We start from the raw sequence: 18342 nt of genomic DNA on the forward strand, positions 1-18342 counted from the left end.
CCAATCAGAATATAGTTCAATCCGATTGGCTGATCCAATCAGCCAATCAGATTGAGCTCGCATTCTATTGGCTGTTCCGATCAGCCAATAGAATGCGAGCTCAATCTGATTGGCTGATTGGATCAGCCAATCGGATTGAACTATATTCTGATTGGCTGATTCCATCAGCCAATCAGAAAATTCCTACCTTAATTCCGATTGGCTGATAGAATCCTATCAGCCAATCGGAATTCGAGGGACGCCATCTTGGATGACGTCCCTTAAAGGAACCGTCATTCGTCGTCTAGTCGTCGGAAGAAGAGGATGGATCCGCGCTGGAGGTCTTCAAGATGGAGCCGGTCGTCATCGGATGGAAGAAGATAGAAGATGCCGCTTGGAGAAGATGTTTGCCGGTCCGGATGTCCTCTTCTTGCCGGATAGGAGGAAGACTTTGGACCCTCTTCTGGACTTCTTCAGTGGATGTCTAGCCCCCGCTTGGGTTGGATGAAGATCTTGGAGCCAGGACGGATCGGTGAACCTGGCATGGTGAAGACAAGGTAGGAAGATCATCAGGGGGGTAGTGTTAGGTTTATTTAAGGGGGGTTTGGGTTAGATTAGGGGTATGTGGGTGGTGGGTTGTAATGTTGGGGGGGGGGTATTGTATGTTTTTTTTTACAGGCAAAAGAGCTGAAATTCTTGGGGCATGCCCCGCAAAGGGCCCTGTTCAGGGCTGGTAAGGTAAAAGAGCTTGTAATATTTGTATTTTAGAATAGGGTAGGGAATTTTTTATTTTGGGGGGCTTTGTTATTTTATTAGGGGGCTTAGAGTAGGTGTAATTAGTTTAAAATTGTTGTAATATTTTTCTTATGTTTGTAAATATTTTATTATTTTCTGTAACTTAGTTCTTTTTTATTTTTTGTACTTTAGATAGTTTATTTAATTGTATTTATTTGTAGCAATTGTGTTTAATTAATTTATTGATAGTGTAGTGTTAGGTTAATTGTAGGTAATTGTAGGTAGTTTATTTAATTATTTTATTGATAGGGTAGTGTTAGGTTTAATTATATCTTAGGTTAGGATTTATTTTACAGGTAAATTTGTTATTATTTTAACTAGGTAACTATTAAATAGTTCTTAACTATTTAATAGCTATTGTACCTGGTTAAAATAATTGCAAAGTTGCCTGTAAAATAAATATTAATCCTAAAATAGCTATAATATAATTATAATTTATATTGTAGCTATATTAGGATGTATTTTACAGGTAAGTATTTAGCTTTAAATAGGAATTATTTATTTAATAAGAGTTAATTTATTTCGTTAGATAAAAATTATATTTAACTTAGGGGGGTGTTAGTGTTAGGGTTAGACTTAGCTTTAGGGGTTAATACATTTATTAGAATAGCGGTGAGCTCCGGTCGGCAGATTAGGGGTTAATAATTGAAGGTAGGTGTCGGCGATGTTAGGGAGGGCAGATTAGGGGTTAATACTATTTATGATAGGGTTAGTGAGGCGGATTAGGGGTTAATAACTTTATTATAGTAGCGCTCAGGTCCGCTCGGCAGATTAGGGGTTAATAAGTGTAGGTAGGTGTCGGCGACGTTGAGGGGGGCAGATTAGGGGTTAATAAATATAACATAGGGGTCGGCGATGTTAGGGGTAGCAGATTAGGGGTACATAGGGATAACGTAGGTGGCGGCGATTTGCGGTCGGAAGATTAGGGGTTAATTATTTTAAGTAGTTTGCGGCGACGTTGTGGGGGGCAAGTTAGGGGTTAATAGATATAATACAGGGGTCGGCGGTGTTAGGGGCAGCAGATTAGGGGTACATAAGTATAACGTAGGTGGCGGTCGGCAGATTAGGGGTTAAAAATTTTAATCGAGTGGCGGCGATGTGGGGGGACCTCGGTTTAGGGGTACATAGGTAGTTTATGGGTGTTAGTGTACTTTAGGGTACAGTAGTTAAGAGCTTTATAAACCGGCGTTAGCCAGAAAGCTCTTAACTCCTGCTATTTTCAGGCGGCTGGAATCTTGTCGTTAGAGCTCTAACGCTCACTTCAGAAACGACTCTAAATACCGGCGTTAGGAAGATCCCATTGAAAAGATAGGCTACGCAAATGGCGTAGGGGGATCTGCGGTATGGAAAAGTCGCGGCTGTAAAGTGAGCGTTAGACCCTTTAATCACTGACTCCAAATACCAGCGGGCGGCCAAAACCAGCGTTAGGAGCCTCTAACGCTGGTTTTGACGGCTACCGCCGAACTCTAAATCTAGGCCTTAGTGTCTACAACTGGCATCCAGTTTACATCAAATCTTGTGAAATTCCAACCCTTAATTTAAAATCTTTTTACTTTGCACCTTCTAATACTCAGTGAAATCATATACTGTAATTATATGTTTCATATATTTTATTGTGTATTCTGGTAACATTAAAGAATGGAATTCCCTGGGTCAGAATGATATCTCTGTCAATCCAAAGAGCAGGTAAAATCTGAAAAATAATGTTTTATTAAAGTGATTGTAAACTTTTAATGAATTAAAGCCCAGTATCAAAAAAGACTCTTAAAAACAGGGACACTTTAATTCATTACAGTTTACAAAGACGCTTATTTTTTTAAATACCTTTGCGTTATGGTAAACATAACGCCAATCCTCCGTCCGCAGCTCCTGCTTTCATTAGTATATTAATGGTGATCTGGTTTCCTCCATTTGTTGCCTGCCCCACAAGCTGGATGCCAAAGGGGACACACAACAATTGGAGGAAGCCGGAGTCATCATTTATATGCTTAAGAAAGCAGGAGATGCGGGCGGAGGATTGGCGTTATGTTTACCATATGATTATTATTATTATTCTTTATTTATAAAGCGCCAACAGATTCTGCAGCGCTGACCATAACACAAAGGTATTTAAAAAAAATAAGCATCTTTGTAAACTTTAATGAATTAAAGTGCCCCTGTTTTTAAGATTATTTTTTTATCCTAGGCTTGAATTCATTAAAGTTTACATTCACTTTAAGTAAACCACAGCATTATTTTAATTATTATTCAGATTCATAAAATCATTTTTACTTTGCACACAAGATATTGCCATTAAAGGCACAGTGTACTGTAAAATAGTTGTTTCCCTTAATGTGTTTCCAATTACTTGTTATACCAACTGTAGAGTATAACATGTATTGGAAATGTCTTTGTTAGGTTTATTGAAATGAGCTGAGCTTGCAGAAAGAACAAACATTTTTTTCTTATCCTTATCTCTATACACAATGTCCCATGTATTATCTTTCCTTGTATAAACAAAAGTAAATATGTAGGGCCTGATATTCAAAACCTGCCGCTCTATTCTAAGAAGTCTCGTTGGTACGGTGAGGCCCTTAAAAATAATTTAGAAACACAAATTTTAACTTGAGAAATGTATATGTTGTTATAGGGTTCTTTATGTGAAATGGAGACTCCTACATTACTATACAAGGTCTAAAGATCGTGTGTGATTTCTCTCCATGCCTGTGAGGTTTTGAATATCAGACCTTTAGAGAGAACAATTCAAAATTAACATTTTAATACATGTTTCCCCAACTGTGATGATGATTACGGCTACTGTTTAAATAACTTACAAAAGTATTAATATTTTTAGTATAGGTGGTGGTTTTAAGTGGCAAAAGCTGCTATTTCAAATGACAAATTAAAGGTAAATGGGTAGGTTATTTGTAAACAATGTAATACACTACAGCAGGTAAATGGGTCAGTAAAGTTTACAGTGAAATGCCCCTTTAATAGTTACTACATTTTTCATCTTTTGGGTACTTAAAAATAGTACAACATGATGTGATTCTTAAGAGAATGACAAATTTGAGGACTAAGATAAAAATCACTAGTACAGACCACCTGCTTAGTGCAGTTTATTATCATGTTTGTTTTTTTTGTGTTACATTTTTTTTAAAGTAAAAATAAAGTTTATTAGTCTAATTCCTGTTCTGTTTTTTTCTAGGATGATGGAATATTCCTTGGATGGACACAATGTCAGCTTATCTGCCATACGCACTGTTCGAGTTTTAAGGCCACTTAGAGCTATAAATAGGGTTCCAAGTAAGTATAATTTCTTTTTAAAACGACCATTAAATAAAGTGGAATTAAATAATCAACAAGTACCTAACAAAAAAGACAATGCAATAGCGCTTACTCTGATTAACGCTTTTAAACTAGCAGTAGATTTTCTCTGACAAATTACAAAATGTACTTGTATCATGTGACAGCCATCGGCCAATCACAGACTCATATACATATGTAATATGAACTCTTGCACATGCTCATTAAGAAATGGGGCCTCAGAAAGTGTGCATCATTTCTTAATGGAAGTAAATTAGAAAGTCTCTTAAAACAGTATATTTTATCTAAATGATGAGAGTTTAATTTTGACTTTAGGGGGAGGTTTCCATTGGTACCCAGGACTTGTAATCCAGTGTGTAGGTTATCACTATTTTTCTATTTTATATTGATAATGGGCAATACTGGTTAATAATTGGTCTTTGAAATATTTTGTTAAATAGTTACAAGTTCTTCAGATTTTAGAGTGAATTCCTGTGCTCCCTACATTGGCCTAAGAATTCCTAATTTTCTTCTTCTTATTAGTTAAGAAACTGTCACTCTGCTAGGGGATGGTGGGGGTGGGGGGCAAATATGTGTTTACTTTACATTTTGTGTTTGCTGTTTGAAATATTCTTACAAATATGGATTCAGCTAAATGTACCATTTTGTTCTTGTTTTATAGCTAGTTCTGTATATTTTATGTTAAAAACACTATATATATATATTTTTTTTTTTAATGGATGCATCTGTGCTAAGAAAAAAACATATTTTTATTCTGTGTAAGTCACACCATCATCTAGTAACCAATAGATGCCTACATATCACTTATGCACAGATATGCACTTCCTGTTAGTGTCACTTTAAAAAGCTTTTTTTTTTTTAATACAACTCTTTAAAGGAACATGAAACACAAATTTTTTATTTTATGATTCAGGCAGATCATGTGATTTTAAAAACCGTTCCAATTTACTTCTATTATCTAATTTGCTTCATTCTCTCGTTATCATTTGCTAAAGAAGCAGCAAGCACTACTGGGAGCTAGCTGAACATATCTAATGAGCCAATCACAAGAGACAAATGTGTCCATGCACCAATCACCAACTTGCTTTCAATAGTGTAGGATATGTACATAATCTTTTTTTCAAGAACGAATACCAAGACAACAAACTACATTTGAAAGTAAAAGTGAGTTTAAAAGTATCTTAAAATTACATGGTCTATCTGAAAAATGCAAGCTTAATTTTAACTTTCTTATCTCTTTAAGGAGACATTATACACAAGATCCTTCTTTGCATAAAAGTTTTGTTTATGATCCATTTATATAGCCCACCTGGTGTGTATTTGTAAAAATGTATAATTTCTCCAACATAGGTGTGTCCGGTCCACGGCGTCATCCTTACTTGTGGGATATTCTCTTCCCCAACAGGAAATGGCAAAGAGCCCAGCAAAGCTGGTCACATGATCCCTCCTAGGCTCCGCCTACCCCAGTCATTCTCTTTGCCGTTGTACAGGCAACATCTCCACGGAGATGGCTTAGAGTTTTTTAGTGTTTAACTGTAGTTTTTATTATTCAATCAAGAGTTTGTTATTTTAAAATAGTGCTGGTATGTACTATTTACTCAGAAACAGAAAAGAGATGAAGATTTCTGTTTGTATGAGGAAAATGATTTTAGCACCGTAACTAAAATCCATGGCTGTTCCACACAGGACTGTTGAGAGCAATTAACTTCAGTTGGGGGAACAGTGTGCAGTCTCTTACTGCTTGAGGTATGACACATTCTAACAAGACGATGTAATGCTGGAAGCTGTCATTTTCCCTATGGGATCCGGTAAGCCATGTTTATTAAGATAGTAAATAAGGGCTTCACAAGGGCTTATTAAGACTGTAGACTTTTTCTGGGCTAAATCGATTCATTATTAACACATATTTAGCCTTGAGGAATCATTTATTCTGGGTATTTTGATATGATTATATCGGCAGGCACTGTTTTAGACACCTTATTCTTTAGGGGCTTTCCCTAATCATAGTCAGAGCCTCATTTTCGCGCCGGTATGGCGCACTTGTTTTTGAGGACAGCATGGCATGCAGCTGCATGTGTGTGGAGCTCTGATACATAGAAAAGTCTTTCTGAAGGCATCATTTGGTATCGTATTCCCCTTTGGGCTTGGTTGGGTCTCAGCAAAGCAGATTCCAGGGACTGTAAAGGGGTTAAATATAAAAACGGCTCCGGTTCCGTTATTTTAAGGGTTAAAGCTTCCAAATTTGGTGTGCAATACTTTTAAGGCTTTAAGACACTGTGGTGAAATTTTGGTGAATTTTGAACAATTCCTTCATACTTTTTCGCAATTGCAGTAATAAAGTGTGTTTAGTTTAAAATTTAAAGTGACAGTAACGGTTTTATTTTAAAACGTTTTTTGTGCTTTGTTATCAAGTTTATGCCTGTTTAACATGTCTGAACTACCAGATAGATTGTGTTCTGACTGTGGGGAAACCAAGGTTCCTTCTCATTTAACTATATGTATTTTATGTCATAAAAAAAAAAAAAATTTAGTAAAAATGATGCCCAAGATGATTCCTCAAGTGAGGGGAGTAAGCATGGTACTGCATCATCCCCTCCTTCGTCTACACCAGTCTTGCCCATACAGGAGGCCCCTAGTACATCTAGTGCGCCAATACTCCTTACTATGCAACATTTAACGGCTGTAATGGATAATTCTATCAAAAACATTTTAGCCAATATGCCCACTTATCAGCGAAAGCGCGACTGCTCTGTTTTAGAAAATTCTGTAGAGCATGAGGACGCTGATGATATGGTTTCTGAAGGGCCCCTACACCAGTCTGAGGGGGCCAGGGAGGTTTTGTCTGAGGGAGAAATTTCAGATTCAGGAAACATTTCTCAACAAGCTGAACCTGATGTGATTACTTTTAAATTTAAGTTGGAACATCTCCGCGCTCTGCTTAAGGAGGTGTTATCCAATTTGGATGATTGTGATTATCTGGTCATTCCAGAACCACTATGTAAAATGGAAAAGTTCTTAGAGGCCCCGGGGCCCCCCGAAGCTTTTCCTATATCCAAGCGGGTGGCGTACATTGTTAGTAAAGAATGGGACAGGCCCGGTATACCTTTAGTACCTCCCCCCATATTTATAAAATTGTTTTCCTATAGTCGACCCCAGAAAGGACTGATGGCAGACAGTCCCCAAGGTCGAGGGGGCGGTTTCTACTCTACACAAGCGCGCCACTATACCCATAGAAGATAGTTGTGCTTTCCAAGATCCTATGGATAAGAAATTAGAAGGTCTGCTAAAGATGTTTGTTCAGCAAGGTTCCCTTCTACAACCAATTGCATGCATTGTCCCTGTCACTGCAGCCGCGTGTTTCTAGTTTGATGAGCTAGGAAAGGCGATTATTAGTAATTCTTCTTCTTATGAGGAGATTATGGACAGAATTCGTGCTCTTAAATTGGCTAATTCTTTCACCCTAGACGCCACCTTGCAATTGGCTAGGTTAGCGGCGAAAAAATTCTGGGTTTGCTATTGTGGCGCAGAGCGCTTTGGTTAAAATCTTGGACAGCGGATGCGTCTTCCAAGAACAAATTGCTTGACATTCCTTTCAAGGGGAAAACACTCTTTGGCCCTGACTTGAAAGAGATTATCTCTGATATCACTGGGGGCAAGGGCCACGCCCTTCCTCAGGATAGGTCTTTTCAAGACCAAAAATAAACCTAAGTTTCGTCCCTTTCGCAGAAACGGATCAGCCCCAAGGGCTACGTCCTCTAAGCAGGAAGGTAATACTTCTCAAGCCAATCCAGCCTGGAGACCTATGCAAGGCTGGAACAAAGGAAAGCAGGCCAGGAAACCTGCCACTGCTACCAAGACAGCATGAAATGCGGGCCCCCGATCCGGGACCGGATCTGGTGGGGGGCAGACTCTCTCTCTTCGCTCAGGCTTGGGCAAGAGATGTTCTGGATCCTTGGGCGCTAGAAATAGTCTCCCAAGGTTATTCTCTGGAGTTCAAGGGGCTTCCTCCAAGGGGGAGGTTCCACAGGTCTCAGTTGTCTTCAGACCACATAAGAAGACAGGCATTCTTACATTGGGTAGAAGACCTGCTAAAAATGGGAGTGATTCATCCTGTTCCATTAGGAGAACAAGGGATGGGGTTCTACTCCAATCTGTTCATAGTTCCCAAAAAAGAGGGAACGTTCAGACCAATCTTAGATCTCAAGATCTTGAACAAGTTTCTCAAGGTTCCATCGTTCAAGATGGAAACCATTCGAACACTTCTTCCTTCCATCCAGGAAGGTCAATTCATGACCAAGGTGGATTTCAAGGATGCGTATCTACATATTCCTATCCACAAGGAACATCATCGGTTCCTAAGGTTTGCATTCCTGGACAAGCATTTCCAGTTCGTGGCGTTTTCTTTCGGATTAGCCACTGCTCCTAGGATTTTCTCATAGGTACTAGGGTCCCTTCTGGCGGTGCTAAGACCAAGGGGCATTGCTGTAGTACCTTACTTGGACGACATTCTGATTCGAGCGTCGTCCCTTCCTCAAGTAAAGGCTCACACGGACATTGTCCTGGCCTTTCTCAGATCTCACGGATGGAAAGTGAACGTGGAAAAGAGTTCTCTATCTCCGTCAACGAGGGTTCCCTTCTTGGGAACTATAATAGACTCCTTAGAAATGAGGATTTTTCTGACAGAAGCCAGAAAAACAAAACTTCTAGACTCTTGTCGGATACTTCATTCCGTTCCTCTTCCTTCCATAGCGCAGTGCATGGAAGTGATAGGTTTGATGGTAGCGGCAATGGACATAGTTCCTTTTGTGCGCATTCATCTAAGACCATTACAACTGTTCATGCTCAGTCAGTGGAATGGGGACTATTCAGACTTGTCTCCGAAGATACAAGTAAATCAGAGGACCAGAGACTCATTCCGTTGGTGGCTGTCCCTGGACAACCTGTCACAAGGGATGACCTTCCGCAGACCAGAGTGGGTCATTGTCACGACCGACGCCAGTCTGATGGGCTGGGGCGCGGTCTGGGGATCCCTGAAAGCTCAGGGTCTTTGGTCTCGGGTAGAATCTCTTCTACCGATAAATATTCTGGAACTGAGAGCGATATTCAATGCTCTCAAAGCTTGGCCTCAGCTAGCGAGGGCCAAGTTCATACATCAACCATCAGGGGGGAACAAGGAGTTCCCTAGCGATGGAAGAAGTGACCAAAATCATTCTATGGGCGGAGTCTCACTCCTGCCACCTGTCTGCTATCCACATCCCAGGAGTGGAAAATTGGGAAGCGGATTTTCTGAGTCGTCAGACATTGCATCCGGGGGAGTGGGAACTCCATCCGGAAATCTTTGCCCAAGTCACTCAACCGTGGGGCATTCCAGACATGGATCTGATGGCCTCTCGTCAGAACTTCAGAGTTCCTTACTACGGGTACAGATCCAGGGATCCCAAGGCGGCTCTAGTGGATGCACTAGTAGCACCTTGGACCTTCAAACTAGCTTATGTGTTCCCGCCGTTTCCTCTCATCCCCAGGCTGGTAGCCAGGATCAATCAGGAGAGGGCGTCTGTGATTTTGATAGCTCCTGCGTGGCCACGCAGGACTTGGTATGCAGATCTGGTGAATATGTCATCGGCTCCACCATGGAAGCTACCTTTGAGACGAGACCTTCTTGTTCTAGGTCCGTTCGACCCACTCCAGCTGACTGCTTGGAGATTGAACGCTTGATCTTATCAAAGCGAGGGTTCTCAGATTCTGTTATTAATACTCTTGTTCAGGCCTGAAAGCCTGTAACCAGAAAAATTACCACATAATTTGGTATATCTGTTGGTGTGAATCTGCAGGATTCCCTTGGGACAAGGTTAAGATTCCTAAGAGTCTATCCTTCCTTCGAGAAGGATTGGAAAAAGGATTATCTGCAAGTTCCTTGATGGGACAGATTTCTGCCTTGTCTGTGTTACTTCACAAAAAGCTGGCAGCTGTGCCAGATGTTCTAGCCTTTGTTCAGGCTCTGGTTAGAATCAAGCCTGTTTACAAAATTTTGACTCCTCCTTGGAGTCTCAACCTAGTTCTTTCAGTTCTTCAGGGGGTTCCGTTTGAACCCTTACATTCCGTTGATATTAAGTTATTATCTTGGAAAGTTTTGTTTTTGGTTGCAATTTCTTCTGCTAGAAGAGTTTCAGAATTATCTGCTCTGCAGTGTTCTTCTCCTTATCTGGTGTTCCATGCAGATAAGGTGGTTTTGCGTACTAAACCTGGTTTTCTTCCAAAAGTTGTTTCTAACAAAAACATTAACCAGGAGATAGTTGTGCCTTCTTTGTGTCCTAATCCAGTTTCAAAGAAGGAACGTTTGTTGCACAACTTGGATGTAGTTCGTGCTCTCAAATTTTACTTAACAGCTACTAAGGATTTCAGACAAACTTTGTCTTTGTTTGTTGTTTATTCTGGTAAACGGAGAGGTCAAAAAGCAACTTCTACCTCTCTCTCCTTCTGGATTAAAAGCATTATCCGATTGGCTTATGAGACTGCCGGACGGCAGCCTCCTGAAAGAATCACAGCTCACTCCACTAGGGCTGTGGCTTCCACATGGGCCTTCAAGAACGAGGCTTCTGTTGATCAGATATGTAAGGCAGCGACTTGGTCTTCACTGCACACTTTTTCTAAATTTTACAAATTTGATACTTTTGCTTCTTCTGAGGCTATTTTTGGGAGAAAGGTTTTGCAAGCCGTGGTGCCTTCCATTTAGGTGACCTGATTTGCTCCCTCCCTTCATCCGTGTCCTAAAGCTTTGGTATTGGTTCCCACAAGTAAGGATGACGCCGTGGACCGGACACACCTATGTTGGAGAAAACAGAATTTATGTTTACCTGATAAATTACTTTCTCCAACGGTGTGGCCGGTCCACGGCCCGCCCTGGTTTTTTTAATCAGGTCTGATAATTTATTTTCTTTAACTACAGTCACCACGGTAACATATGGTTTCTCCTATGCAAATATTCCTCCTTAACGTCGGTCGAATGACTGGGGTAGGCGGAGCCTAGGAGGGATCATGTGACCAGCTTTGCTGGGCTCTTTGCCATTTCCTGTTGGGGAAGAGAATATCCCACAAGTAAGGATGACGCCGTGGACCGGACACACCGTTGGAGAAAGTAATTTATCAGGTAAACATAAATTCTGTTTTTGCTTATTTTTAAATAACACTGTGCTCATTTTCAGACTCCAAACCAAGCCCCAAAGTTTTAGACTTCAGACTGCTTCTGTTTGTATGTTTTTTTTATATGCAGGGGAGGGGGTAGGTTCTGCTATCAGCCCCTTTCAGTGGGTGTCCCTGGCTTATCTCATTAACAGTGTTAAATTGAGAGCTTCTACGTAAGTTTTTAAACAGTTTTACTCAGTATCTGGCATATTATTCTTTATAGTAGTGTCTATTACATGCAGTTATATGAAAATTGGTGCATACTGCCCCTTTAAGCACTACGCCCCTTTAACGGCTTGGCAAGAACGTTATTTTGCATGTAAATATTGAGATTTTCAAAAATCAAACAAACAAAAAACAAAACAAAACATAAAAACATCCCTGTGTAGAATAAACTTGATTATTTTTCTTTTCGGCTTTAAATAATTGTCCGTCTCTTATCAATTACTAATATATACACCAAACGTATTTCCTTTAAACCTTAGTGAAAATGACTTAGTAATATTGAAGCAAGCTCTGTGTCCTTCGCAGGTCCCTTTAGTAATACAATTTATTACCATCCCCTGTGTCCTTTCAGTATACTTGATCAAATTATGGGAAATATATTCTGAGAAAGTGAAGAGGTTAATGGGATAACAGAAGAAAAACATGAAATAAACGGATATTGGCAGAGGGCCCATATACCTTGCATTATGCACGACACGCACAAATTGTAAACTGTCTCTTGCTGTCTTGCTTTTCTTATTGAATGTCCATAAAGAATTAAGGTGAACGCACTTCTGATTCAATGGAAAATGCACTACTTTATCCCGTGCAAGCATAGGCTAAAAACATTGAATAGACATGCAATTAATCTTGCATAAAAGACTACACGTCTCAAGGTGTTTTGTCCTATATAATATATATATAGGACATTATGAGGCCAATTTAACAACGGTCTTGCGGATCTGATCTGACAGTGCGGATCAGGTCCGCAAGACCTCGCTGAATGCGGAGAACAATACGCTCTCCGTATTCAGCATTGCACCAGCAGTTTACAAGAGCTGCTGGTGCAACGCCGCCCCCTGCAGACTCACGGACAATGGGCCGCCAGCAGGAAGGTGTCAATCATCCCGATCGTACTCAATCGGGTTGAATTGTGGCAATTCCTGTCCGCCTGCTCAGAGCAGGCGGACAGGGTTATGGAGCAACGGTCTTTAGATCGCTGCTTCATAACTGCTGTTTCTGGCGAGCCTGAAGACTCGCCAGAAACACGGGCCCACAAGCCCCATACGGAGCATGATAAATGGGCCTCCTTAACCCCTTAATGACCACATCACTTTTCCATTTTCTGTCCGTTTGGGACCAAGGCTATTTTTACATTTTTGAGGTGTTTGTGTTTAGCTGTAATTTTCCTCTTACTCATTTACTGTACCCACACATATTATATACCGTTTTTCTCGCCATTAAATGGACTTTCTAAAGATACCATTATTTTCATCATATCTTATAATTTACTATAAAAAAAATTATAAAATATGAGGAAAAAATGGAAAAAAACACACTTTTTCTAACTTTGACCCCCAAAATCTGTTACACATCTACAACCACCAAAAAACACCCATGCTAAATAGTTTCTAAATGTTGTCCTGAGTTTAGAAATACCCAATGTTTACATGTTCTTTGCTTTTTTTGTAAACTATAGGGCCATAAATACAAGTAGCACTTTGCTATTTCCAAACCATTTCTTTTCAAAATTAGCGATAGTTACATTAGAGCACTGATATCTTTCAGGAATCTCTGAATATCCATTGACATGTATATATTTTTTTTTAGTAGACAACCCAAAGTATTGATCTAGGCCCATTTTGGTATATTTCATGCCACCATTTCACCGCCAAATGCAATCAAATAGAAAAAATTGTTCACTTTTCACAAATTTTTTCACAAACTTTTGGTTTCTAACTTAAATTATTTACAAACAGCTTGTGCAATTATGGCATAAATGGTTGTAAATTCTTCTCTGGGATCCCCTTTGTTCAGAAATAGCAGACATATATGACTTTGGTGTTGCTTTTTGGTAATTAGAAGGCCGCTAAATGCCACTGCGCACCACACGTGTATTATGCCCAGCAGTGAAGGGGTTAATTAGGGAGCATGTAGGGAGCTTTTTGGGGTAGTTTTAGCTTTAGTGTAGTGTAGTAGACAACCCCAAGTATTGAGCTAGGCCAATTTTGGTATATTTCATGCCACCATTTCACCGCTAAATGCGATCAAATTAAAAGAAACGTTAATTTTTTCTCAATTTTAGGTTTCTCACTGAAATTATTTACAAACACCTTCTGCAATTATGGCACAAATGGTTGTAAATGCTTCTCTGGGATCCCCTTTGTTCAGAAATAGCAGACATATATGGCTTTGGCATTGCTTTTTGGTAATTAGAAGGCCTCTAAATGCCGCTGCGCATCACACGTGTATTATGGCTAGCAGTGAAGGGGTTAATTATGTAGCTTGTAGGGAGCTTGCAGGGTTAATTTTAGCTTTAGTGTAGAGCTCAGCCTCCCACCTGAAACATCAGACCCCCTGATCCCTCCCAAACAGCTCTCTTCCCTCCCCCACCCCACAATTGTCCCCGCCATCTTAAGTACTGGCAGAAACTCTGCCAGTACTAAAATAAAAGGTATTTGGCCCTTTTTTTTTTTTAAAAAAAAAAGCATATTTACATATGCTGATGTGTAGGATCCCCCCTTAGACCCCAACCTCACTGATCCCCCACCATACTGCTCTCTAACCCTTCCCCTCTGCAATAATGGGCGCCATCTTGGGTACTGGCAGCTGTCTGCCAGTACCCAGTTTTGTAACAAAATGTGCCTTTTTTTTTTTTTAATTCCCTTTTCTGTAGTGTAGCTTTCCCCCCCCCCACCGAGACCAACCCCCAACCCCTTCCAGGACCCTTAGATTGCATTTAAGTTGGTTTTTTTTCAACTTTTTAACTTTTTTTTTTCTGTAGTGTAGCGGTTCCCACCCGCTCCCGCCCCGTGCACGCGCCCGCCCACCACCCCCGTGCACGCGCGCGCTCCCGTGCGCGCCCCCGTAGCTCCCGCCCCCCGATCCCGCCCCCCTCCACTCCACATAGCGCATCGATGGCCGCCAGCCGCCTCCCACGTAAGCTCCCACCCACCAACGATACCGGCCATCGATGTCCGGTGCAGAGAGGGCCACAGAGTGGCTCTCTCTGCATCGGATGGCCAAGGGGGGTTATTGCAGGATGCCTCCATATCGAGGCATCACTGCAATAACCGGAAAGCAGCTGGAAGCGAGCAGGATCGCTTCCAGCTGCTTTCCAGACCAAGGACGTACGCCACACGTCCTCGGTCATTAACTGACTTTTTTTTGAGGACGTGTGGCGTACGTCCTTGGTCGTTAAGGGGTTAAAGGTCCACTAAACCCAAAATCTTTCTTTCATGATTCAGATAGAGAATAGACAATTAAACAACATTACAATTTACTTCCATTATTTATTTTGCTTCATTTTTTAAATATTCTTAGTTGAAGAAAAAGCAATGCACACGGTGAGCCAATCACACAAGGCTTCTTTGTGCAGCAACCAATCAGCAGCTAGTGAGCATATCTAGATATGCTGTCATCAAAGAATATCAAGAGAATAAAACAAATTAGATAATATAAGTAAATTAGAAAGATGTTTAAAATTGCATTCTCTTTCTTAATCATTAAAGAAAAAATGTGGATGGCATGTCCCTTTAACCTCTTTGCCAAACTGAGACTGATGTATATATCACTTGCGGTTTACTATTTTGTATGCAGCTGTGTGGGGGCCCAATTATCTAACATTTACCGGATCAGACGTGAAAAACCAGGCAAACACTCGCAAGAGTTGCTCTCATGGAATTCTTTAAAAAAAAAAAAAGGTCTTTTCCTGCGATTTCCAAGATGTCTTCCATTTAAATCAATTGAGCTTGATGGAAAATGAAACTCTGCTAAGTGGTGCAAAGTCAGCAGGGGGCGCACTTAAAAAATTAAATTGTGCAGCCAATACAAATCAAACTGCCTCTATTTTCTATTAAAGGGACACAAAACCCAAATGTTTTCTTTCATTCAGATAGAGCATAACATTTTAAGCAACTTTCTAATTTACTCCTATTATCAATATTTCTTTGTTCTCTTGCTATCTTTATTTGAAAAATCAGGAATGTAAGCTTAGGAGCCAGCCCATTTTTGGTTTAGTACCCGGGTAGAACCTGCTGATTGATGGCTAAATGTATTCACATAGAGTGAAGATGTTTTTCTGACAAATTTGAAAGTTATGTCTATTTCTACGCCCCCTTTATCATGTGTATTTTGTGAATTCTGGCACATGCTCAGTAGGAGCTGATGACTCAAAGGGGCCAATTTATCATGTGTCTGGCGGACATAATCCGCTGTAGCGATCATGTCCGCCAGACATCGATAAATGCCGTCAGTGAACTGCTTGTGCAATGCCGCCCCCTGCAGATTGGCAGCCAATCAGCCGCTAGCAGGGAGTGTCAATCAACCCAATCGTATGCGATCAGGTGGATTGCTGTCCGCAGCCTCAGAGGTGGCGGACGAGTTAAGTAGCAGCGGTGTTAAGACCGCTGCTTCTTAACTCCTGTTTTCGGCAAACCTGAAGGCTTGCGCGGAAACAGATGTACTTGGCCCCATTCGGGCCATGATAAATTGGCCCCAAAAAGTGCAAATATTAAAAGACTGTGCAAATTTTGTTAATGAAAGTAAATAGTAAAGTTATCTAAAATTACATTCTCTTTCTGAATCATGCAAGTTTAATTTTGAATTTCCTATCCCTTTAAACTTGACTCATTTTCTTTTATATATACAGTATATATAACCAATTACTACGCACTCACTCTCTCAGCCGTAGCTTATCTAGTGCCTGGGTGTCTCCTTAAAACATGTACAGAAAGTCCTCTAAAAGAAAGGGCACTCACAGGTCTTGACAAAGTAACATATCTTTATTGCATATAAATCATCATAAAGTGTCAGTCGACGTTTCGGCTGTAATCTTAGCCTTTTTCAAGACAATCTAAAAACATAATACATACAGCAGAATTAATATTCAATTCTTACAAAATGTACAAATGGATTATAACATTTCATGTCTACATAAACTCTAAAAAATAGATATACAAAGTGACTCCCTATACTATCCAAAGTGTTTTAAAAATTGAGAATATTGGTACCAAAGAGTTTCATAGATATCCAGCATGCCTACATACAATTGGCATAATAGTTGATATTGTTAAAAAAGTACTGGTGCCTATTTCAGTTGGATGTTTAGATAAAATATTTAAATAGAACATTGTGAAGATGTAACTTTAACCATGTAACTTAACTTGAGGTATTAGTATTTAGTATGCTTTAATCATGGTAAGGGATCTTGTTACAATTGTAACAAACGAATGAAACCAAAGGTTATTTCTATTTGCCAATAATTATTGCAACCCAACAAGATATGCAAATGGATTATATTATAACTGCCCAACTATAAGGACATTTTGTGAATTCAATGTTTCAAATACAAAGATAACTGCCAGTGATAGAGTGTAACAAAGACCTAAAAAGCTGCTTAACAAACGCCAGAACGATGTATACAATGAATCATTACTGAATATACATACTTTAGGAAATGATCTCTCATAACCAAAATCCAAAAATAAACAATAACAGAAGCCATAAATATACATACCAAAGTCCGTTACAAACAACTCTCAACGTGTCTAAAGCTCCATTCTGTGACGTCATATGCACCTGTAAAAACCAAGCCTCTTTTTAACTGACCAACTGATTGGGCACAGCACATACAAGTGTCATAGAAGTGGGCGTGTATAACCTTGTAAAAGCTATGGGATTTGTCAACAATCAGACTACTTATAGATAAAATTGTAAAATTCCAAAAGACATCCATAGTACCCACAAAGGGCAACATAGAGCGATGTGTACAACATATTTTGAAAACCTTTATGCACAATGGCCTAATTGTTTTTTGGAAAAAATAGGGAACTAAATGATAAAAAGAATAATACCGTATAACCGTTAAAGGGACAAAGCCCCATATACAACAGCCAGTGCATATATAAATATGCTTTCAACATTTGAAAAATCAAAAAGTCTCAACTCCCAACATACAGCCTGTACAAATATGGATATTCACATATGCCAACAACGAAACGCAGTTTATTGCGCAAAACAGTAAGTATGAGACAAATCACACTGCCTTAATATGCCATTAAGTGCATAAAAATTACTTTGTCCAATATAGTAAGCTCAAATAAGCTAATGAGCATATGTCAAAAGGACCTAATATAACTAATATACACACAAGTATAGACAAGAAGTTAATGCACAAGTATCATAGTTTAGCAAATAGAATATTTCTAGGATTGAAAGTCATAGCAATTTAATTCCATGTGAACATTCCATGTGTAGCCCCCCCCCCCCCCTTCTGATGTGCCCTCTGTTGTTTTTCTTTCGTCCTTTTTTGGAAAAGTGGGGGGTTTATTTTGTGATCTTGTGAGTATTCTGCGAGGGTCCCTACTATCTCCATTAGTGTCATTGCCCTCTGGTCCACTAGAATCACCACCACTAGTGTCAACTGTGGTAAGTGTTGTGTGCGTTTATCTCTAAATCTACGCCTGTAATTTAGTGTTTTTTCATTCAACCAAGGATAGACTCTTTTTTCACGATAATCAATTTCAATCACTTGTAACTTTTTGTTTTTAAAATTCACTAAATCCTGTTTATATTTTTCAAGTTGAACCTTAAGTTTGTTAATCCAATCCTCACTATGATCATTGTATAAACAAGACAATGTTTCATTTTCCAACATTACAATATCAGATTTAGTATTTTTCTTAAGCCTGGTTACTTCTTCTATCACAAGTAAAACCCAATCAAGTTAACAATTATTAGCAATTGCATTCCACTTCCTTCAAAAGTCCATATTGTTCCTGCCCAAGGTTGGCATGTTTTTAATATGAAAAACCCCCGGGATCATTTTTTTCTTATAATAATCTGCCAGGTAGTTGGAGTGTAAGTTGTAATCAA

The 18342-nt window shown here is 39.7% G+C and overlaps 1 protein-coding gene across 1 annotated transcript in view; it reads left to right on the top strand.

Annotated features, from left to right (window-relative positions):
- Positions 1-18342, top strand: part of CACNA1H (calcium voltage-gated channel subunit alpha1 H) — a 498677-nt gene that overhangs the window by 52992 nt on the left and 427343 nt on the right. The window contains exon 3 of the mRNA XM_053694739.1: positions 3962-4059. Within this exon, the coding sequence (XP_053550714.1) occupies positions 3962-4059 (98 nt within the window). The remainder of the gene's footprint in view (positions 1-3961; positions 4060-18342) is intronic.

The sequence above is a fragment of the Bombina bombina genome, chromosome 11, assembly GCF_027579735.1.
Source record: "Bombina bombina isolate aBomBom1 chromosome 11, aBomBom1.pri, whole genome shotgun sequence".
NCBI classification, from domain to species: Eukaryota; Metazoa; Chordata; class Amphibia; order Anura; family Bombinatoridae; genus Bombina; species Bombina bombina.